The sequence below is a fragment of the Austrofundulus limnaeus genome, unplaced genomic scaffold, assembly GCF_001266775.1.
Source record: "Austrofundulus limnaeus strain Quisiro unplaced genomic scaffold, Austrofundulus_limnaeus-1.0 Scaffold776, whole genome shotgun sequence".
NCBI lineage: Eukaryota > Metazoa > Chordata > Actinopteri > Cyprinodontiformes > Rivulidae > Austrofundulus > Austrofundulus limnaeus.
The window spans coordinates 184,465-192,399 of NW_013953178.1; the positions used below are offsets into that span (position 1 = coordinate 184,465).

The window sequence follows — 7,935 nt, forward strand, 5'->3', positions numbered from 1 at the left end:
AGCATAAGATGAAATTAAATTAAAAAATATTATTTTGAAGGCGTTGCAGAAATCTCAAAGTGTTTCTGAGGGGAACATTGTAATTAAAGTTGAATATTTTTATATTTTTGAAAGAACTAATTTCCCAGCACCCATCTCTTGAATGAACAGAACATTTTGATGTATAAATGACTAAAACAACACAAAATATTTAGATGGGAAACAGTAAAACAGTAATTGCTGACTCAGCACCTCTGACACGTGAGTTTAGCTGGTTTGTTTTCCCGCAGGCGTTTTCAGAGGGCACAGCTTCGACCTTTGATTACACCCTGAAGGAGAAGCCCCCCTTCACCCTCAGGAACGCTCTGGGGATTCCTCTCATCGTGCAGCACAGCGCCAACTTGAGGCTGGTTGGAGATCCGGCTCGTGGAAAACTTCACGAGCTGCCGGCGGACCAGAGCATGGACCTGGTCCACTCCGTGTTCGAGTCGTCGCTCAGGGGCAAACTGTCGGCTCTCCAGCGCCAGGAGAGCTGCCTGTTCAACCTCACTGTCGGTCAGAACCCCTCCCCCTCCGTTTCTTCTTCTCCTGCTCCGACACGCAGACTAAACGAAGCTGTCTCTGAACCCGCAGTGCCGTCCGGATACAGCGAGATCTCCAACATACCCGTGGACAGGCCGGGGCGGCGCCTCTTCAATGTCCGYGGGCCCATGCTGCCGGAGGCGGTTTCTGTGCTGCTGCAGATCGACGCCGCCGAGGGAAACAAGGTCATCACTGTCCGCTCGCCGCTGCAGGTCTGACCACACATCCACACGGCTCGGACACGCATCAGTGATGACGATGTCGCCGTCATAAACGCTTCCTGTTTGTGTTTTCAGATTAAGAACCACTTCTCTGTGCCTTTTGTCATCCTGAAGTATTGTCCACGCTCCAGGAGTCTGCAGAGCGTGGGAACAGCTGAACCTGAGAAGGAGTTTCACGTCACTTTGGAAGCATACAGGTGCTGTCGCAGGATCGGTTCGCTTCACGTTCAGTCATTTGATGGTTTCTGTTGTGAAAGCTGTCGTGGGACGGTGCTAGACTGGTTTAGGTCCTACTTAGCTGAGCCTACTTTATGTCCGTCTTGGTGACTCTAGCTGCGTTTCCATTGCAAATGTGCGCAAAACTTAGCCAGTATTTTGTTAATGTCGGAAAAACACAGTTTCGCAATTGCTGTGTTTTGATTAAGTAAGAAATGCTATTAAAGTCACGCGTGAATACTTTTGTTCTCGCGATAAATCATTACAAACATGGCGTCAGTGGATGTAAACACATAGCATGTTGCTACCACGACACTAGCGCTCATCATCAGAGGAGACGTCGGTATCTTTTTCTTTTATCGAGGCTTTCGAGTGACAAGCCCCTTATACTTGGGAGCGGCTACGTATGCTGCGTTTTTGGGAAGATGTAGTCGGTGAGTTTAATACTTTCTTTTACTTCTTCGGTGATTTCACTACTACTTTTACTTCCTGTTATTTTCTTCTTTGTCGTATTTTCGCCAGTACAAACAGCCGGTTGTTGATCACGTTACTCCCGTGATGCGAAAAAAGTGTTTCCATTGCAGTTTTGCAAAATACATCAATTTCGATACGGCCGAAAAACCACCTTTTCCTAGCGCAAAAACATTTTGTAGAAAAACGTATTTTTTTTCGAAATTGACGTGTTTCCATTGAGCAAATTTATTTTCGAAATTCTAATATCCGCATTTTCATGGTCAAGGGAAACGCAACTAGTGTAGCCTCTTCTGCTCCTCTTTTGTGTGGGGTCCCACAGGGCTCAGTTTTAGGACCCCTCCTTTTCGCGCTGTCCCTGCTCCCTCTCGGCTCTATACTTAGGAAATTTGATATTGCTTTTCATTGTTACGCCGATGACACCCAGATATATGTCCCATTAAAGAAAAAGGACACCGACTCACTGAGCCCTCTGTTTTTATGTCTAGAGGAAATAAAAGCCTGGATGACAGTGAATTTTTTACAGTTTAATGAGAACAAAACTGAGGTGATGATCTTTTGAAGCTCCACTAAGACACCTGATATGGATGTTGGTTTACTGTCCCATTGCATCGTGCCTTTGGTTACTAATCTAGGGGTAAAAGTTTACGCTGGACTTAAGTTTGAGAACCACATCAGAACAGTTGTCAAATCAAGTTTTTACCATCTGAGGCAGCTGGCTAAAGTAAAGCCAGTTCTCCCTCAGACATATTTTGAAACTGTAGTCCATGCTTTTGTTACCACTCGGCTGGACTACTGTAACACATTGATTTTATGAATGTTTGCGTCTTTTATTATGTGTACAGCACTTTGGTCCTGTGGGTGTTTAAAGTGCTCTTTAAATACTGATGGTACGGTAAAGAGAAGTAGCGTCTCATCATGTCTCGCAGGTGTCAGCTGTTCGTGCGTCCAGGAGGACATCTGGACGGTCAGTATGCTGCGTCCTCCAGCTGCGTGTCCTGGAAGGAGCAGGTGCATCAGAGCTCGGAGGTGCGCTCGGTGCTGCAGTGTCCGGCCACAGACAGCAGCCTGCTGCCCCTGGTGGTCAGCACGCTGGCCGTCCCTGACGACCTGCGGCACATCACCAGCTGTGGTGAGGAGGACTGGGATCCCGCCTACATCATCCACCTGCACCCCGTGGCCACGTTCCGTAACCTGCTGCCCTACAACGTCCGCTACATGATGGAGGTACTGCAGGAACATCTCAGACTAATCAGGAAATTAAAAATATTCACAATATCTGAATCCATTTAGTCATAACAGCATGCTTTCTGGACTACTGTAGACCTCTTTAAGAGGGCTGTGGTCTGCTGTAGTCCTTTGTAGATGTGCTGTGGTCCTATGAAGGTCTTTGTAGGTCTTTGAAGGTCTGCCTTGGTCCTTTGAAGGTCTGCTGTGGTCCTTTTGAAGGTCTTTGTAGGTCTGCTATGGTCTTTGAAGGTCTGCCTTGGTCCTTTGAAGGTCTGCCTTGGTCCTTTGAATGTCTTTGAAGGTCTGCCTTGGTCCTTTGAAGGTCTTTAAAGGTCTGCTGTGGTCTTTGAAGGTCTGCCTTGGTCCTTTGAATGTTTTTGAAGGTCTGCATTGGTCCTTTGAATGTCTTTGAAGGTCCGCCTTGGTCCTTTGAAGGTCTTTGAAGGTCTGCCTTGGTCCTTTGAATGTCTTTGAAGGTCTGCCTCGATCCTTTGAAGGTCTTTGTAGGTCTGCCTTGGTCCTTTGAAGGTTTTTGAAGGTCTGCCTTGGTCCTTTGAATGTCTTTGAAGGTCTGCCTTAGTCATTTGAAGGTCTTTGAAGGTCTGCCTTGGTCCTTTGAATGTCTTTGAAGGTCTGCATTGGTCCTTTGAATGTCTTTGAAGGTCTGCATTGGTCCTTTGAATGTCTTTGAAGGTCTGCCTTGGTCCTTTGAAGGTCTTTGAAGGTCTGCCTTGGTCCTTTGAAGGTCTGCTGTGGTCCTTTGAAGGTCTTTGACGGTCTGCCTTGGTCCTTTGAAGGTCTGTTGTGGTCCTTTGAAGGTCTTTGAAGGTCTGCCTTGGTCCTTTGAAGGTCTTCCTTGGTCCTTTCAAGGTCTGCAATGGTCTTTTGAAGGTCTGCTGTGGTCTTTTGAAGGTTTGGATCTTTAGATGGACCCCTGACACAAAGGCATCAAACTGGTGTTCTCAGTGAGTTCTGGGTGAACATTTTGAGCAGTTTGGAGGTCCAGAATCTTCTCTGTTGGATCTGAACATAAACCAGCCTTCACTCCTGATCCTTGGTCCTTCCTGACTCTGTGTCTGTGTTTCTGCATGACTCATCAGTGGTCATAATGTTAAGGCAGCTCTGCTTCTGTTAGAAGTGTTTTATTTCTGTTTGTTGTCAATAATAAGTTGAGCTGTCAGTTTATGTTCCTCAGAACTCAGCAGACTTCTGTGAGCTTGATGAAGGCAGCACGTCGGACCTGCTGAACGCTCGGGTCTCTGGTGAGATCGTTTCTCTGGCGCTGATCCAGTACCAGGGCCACCACTGGCACGGACACATGAGGATCAGGCCGGACATGGCGGAGTTCTTCACGGTGTGCCTCACCTGCGACTCGGACAGCGAGACGACGGTGGACGTCAGCGTGCACGTGTCCAGGACCACGGGCCGCCTGGTGATGTCGCTCTTCAGCCCGTACTGGATCATCAACAAGACGTCCCGAGTCCTCCAGTACCGGTCCGAGGAAGTCAGCTTCAAGCACCCCGCTGAGTACCGAGACGTGATCCTGTTCTCSTTCAGGAAGAGCAGCCTGTTCAGCAAGAGCAAGGTGAGACCCCCAGACAGGACCCTCATATTTTGACTTTAATCTCAACAAATTGGTTCTAAATATTTTAGATTCATGTGACCCATCACATCGAAACGAGGATTAAGTCTAAAAGTGGTATAAGGAGAAATCTGCAAAAATAGTGTTTTGATTAAAAAGTTTGCAAAAATTTCATTTTGTCAAAACGTAATGAATAAATGCTTTATCAATATATCATTTGAATGAAGTGTCTGAAATATAATAAAACAAAAATTTGAAGCACTTTTTTGAGCAGTAGCAACAAAAAAACTGGTTTTGAGGAAAAACGCCTTAAAATTTTTAGATTTTCCCTGTGAGCTAGCAATGTTTTAGTTTCATTTCAGCTGGGAAATTTCAATATTCAAATATAATTTGAGGTTTCCTCTTTATAAGGACATAAAAAAATTCATCATTAAAATGACATAAAATTAGGATTCAGACCAAATATTTATGTATTATTGTAACCAACAAGACAAATTAAGTCATATATATGGATTTAATTATGATATCAGGATGATCCAGGTATCAAAATGTAGCTTTTAAAGACAAGAATCTGAAAATGTAATGAGGTCATTTTGACCAAATTTGACTTGACCCTCATTTCGATATGATGGCTCACATATAAAGTCACAACTTTATTCTCAACTTTCTGTTTTTAATCTCAAATCTTTCTCCTTTAGTTTTCTTGTTTTAATTTCCACTGTAGTTGAAGTTTTCCAGCTTTAAACTCCCCTGTGGATGAATCCCTCCCCTCCTCGGGGGTGTCAGGCAGATGTTTTGGTCACATGCATGAAACTCGTTGCAGATCCAGCTGTGCATCTCCACCAGCTCCTGGTCTGACAGCTTCTCYTTGGACACGGTGGGGAGTTACGGCTGCGTGCGCTGCCCTGCTAACAACATGGACTTCCTGGTACGGTTCTTTTAACATTTCTCTTGTTAATCCAGACGTTTTTCTTTCCACCTTCTCTGTCTCCCAGGCACTGACGAGGTGTTTGTGTTTGGGCTTGCAGGTGGGCGTCAGCATCCAGTTGAGCAGCTTTAACCTGACCAGGATTGTCACCATGACTCCTTTCTACACGCTGGTGAACAAGTCGTCGTACGAGCTGGAGGTTGGAGAGCTGATCAGAGAGTCCTCCACCAGGTGGCACTACATCCCCTCCACCGAGGTGATTCTAGAGCCCTCACAGAGCGACAAACGTCTCCTTTCAAACTGTTAGCAGCTGGAGATAAAAGTTTTCCTGTCCAGGTTTGCTTTAAGCAGATGTTTGAGTCAATTTTTTTATTTCTTTACGTTATTATTTAGATCTGTTTGTTTACTTTGATCCTGGTTTCAGCTTCTGATGGAGGCGTTGCCAAAACTCTGCTGACGTTTTTAAGCATCTCGCTGGGATGTGAATGTTGGAAACAAACTGGCGTACAGCGTTTTGTTTTGGGGAGGTTCTCATTTTCCACATGTGAGCCATGGAACTGTCTCAGTTCAGTTCCTCAGCTTTAAAGAACTTTAATTTGTTTTTAAAACCATGGAAACTCTCCATATGACAGAAAACATCCAGGAAAATGACGCAGAATGCTCAGGTCTGAAATCCACATGGATGATAAACTGTTTTTATTAAAAACTGRCCTGAATGTTTTCAGGTTGATCTTTTGTTGGATAAATTAATTATCAAGACACAAGGAATGATGAACAAGCAGCTCTCTTTATACTGTAGCATGAACTGAATTTCTGTACAGCTGTCAGGCTTTTAAAGGGTCCTCTTCAAAGAGGGTTGAGTGTTTAGTTAGTTTATTCATTTCTTTAAAAACAACAACATAAATTCAACAAACAACAAAAATACAAATAAATTAAATGAAAGGTAGTAGAAGAAAAAAAATCTTATATTTGCCCCTTTTTCTCAAATAAATAAATTCAATCAAAAATAATCTTTAGTTTACAAGGTTTAACTCCTTGAACAACAATTCATACCTTTACATATTTCTCCAGTAAATTAACCTTTATCATTCCTTAAACATACACATTGATCTGGCATTTTTAATGTGTTTTTTAGTGTCCKCATGTTATACGACCCTGCAGTCTCCTGTTCTCTCCAGGAGTTAACCCCCAGTTCATCTCCAGACCCAGCCTAATAGTGGGCCGTAAACTTAATTCTGCTCCACAAGCTAAATAAACAAGTTACAAAGGTAAACATTCCCATCCATAAGACATGAGTTCAAAGTACACAAACACAGATCAACAGCATTAATATATCTTGTAATTAAATGAACCATAATATTTTAAATCTCAATTTAACGAACATGTTTGAAAGGCAGCAGCTCAGTCTGCTGGTCGTTTGGACACAAACAGAAGTCTTATTAGTTTTATTTATTTATTCTTACAAACTCACAGGAATTAGAACATCCTGTTCTCCCATATCTGTCACAGTTTTTGTCTCGTCACTCTGCGGTTCTGAAGAAAACAGGTTGATGATGACCAGTACCAGCAGCAGTTTGTATTTCACCCTCCTGGCAGGATGTGTTCTCACGGTGTTGCCTCTGTTATAGTGTCTCCCTCTGTGGCCCATGAACACCTCGGGGAAGCTGTGCGTCCGTGTGGTCGGCTCCGAGTCCAGCTCCAAGTCCTTCTTCTTCGACCGGCAGGACAGCGGCACGCTGCTGAGCCTGGACATGGTGAGAGCGTCTCGGGGTCCTGACCGGGTCAGAACCCGTCTGTGTTTTCTGGTTTCTCACCCGCGTGTCTCTCTGCAGTGCGGCGGTGTCATCGTGGACGTCAGCATCTCCACCAACGCCTCCATCATCAGCTTTACGGATTACTACGAAGGCGCGGCCCCCGCCCTGCTGATCAACCACACAGCCTGGGTCAGCATCAGCTACAGGCAGAGGTCAGAGGTCAGAGGTCAGCACTAAGCTCAGGCTCTGCACAAAACATTCAGCATAAACTGCTTTCCCCTCCCCCCAGTGGATCGGCCCAGGCTTGGAACCTGCAGCCAGGCGAGGCTCGGAGGTTCGTGTGGGACGACCCTGCAGGAACCAGAACGCTCAGCTGGAGCCACAAGAACCATTCAGGAGAACTGGACTTRCTGAAGGTCTGACTCAGAACCTCACTCCCTCAGGGTTTCAGAGCTGTTTGATGCAGCGGTTCCAGAAWGTGGAGCTTCTCCTTTTTTATCTACATTTAGTTGTTTGTTCATTTCCTGTTTGTCTCAGGAGGTTTTAACAGCAGCAAACAGCTGAAGACAAGAATCTGTTGACACTTACWGAACCTGAAATCTGAGTTTAAAAATGGGACAGAACTTCTGTGAGGTAAAGTTGGAGCAGATGCTGCAGAGCAGAGAGGGGCAACATGATCTTAACCTCTTAAAGAACCTCTTAACCTCCACGCCCCCGCCATCGGGGGCAAAATCATATTTTTTTCTTTCTTTATTAACCAGCGTTCTCATAGGTAAACATAGACATGTGTGGTATCTATAGAAACGTCAGAATCGTGGCTAAAAACTCATAGAAACCATTTCTACGTCCACCAGACACAGATACAACAACACACAGTTGAATATGTTTGTAAACAAACTGCACAAAATGGCGTCTCTGCAAAACTCTGTCTCATCTGTTCACCAGAGACTTCTTCACACACAAACAACATGT

The 7,935-nt window shown here is 44.8% G+C and overlaps 1 protein-coding gene across 1 annotated transcript in view; it reads left to right on the top strand.

Moving 5' to 3' along the window:
* vps13c (vacuolar protein sorting 13 homolog C) overlaps positions 1-7,935 on the top strand; it is a gene marked incomplete in the record, with an annotated part of 84,931 nt that overhangs the window by 66,530 nt on the left and 10,466 nt on the right. Inside the window, 10 exon segments of the mRNA XM_014028527.1 lie at positions 270-534; positions 613-773; positions 858-979; positions 2,399-2,696; positions 3,895-4,284; positions 5,105-5,209; positions 5,310-5,465; positions 6,838-6,963; positions 7,042-7,175; positions 7,253-7,379. Coding sequence (XP_013883981.1) covers positions 270-534; positions 613-773; positions 858-979; positions 2,399-2,696; positions 3,895-4,284; positions 5,105-5,209; positions 5,310-5,465; positions 6,838-6,963; positions 7,042-7,175; positions 7,253-7,379 — 1,884 coding nt within the window.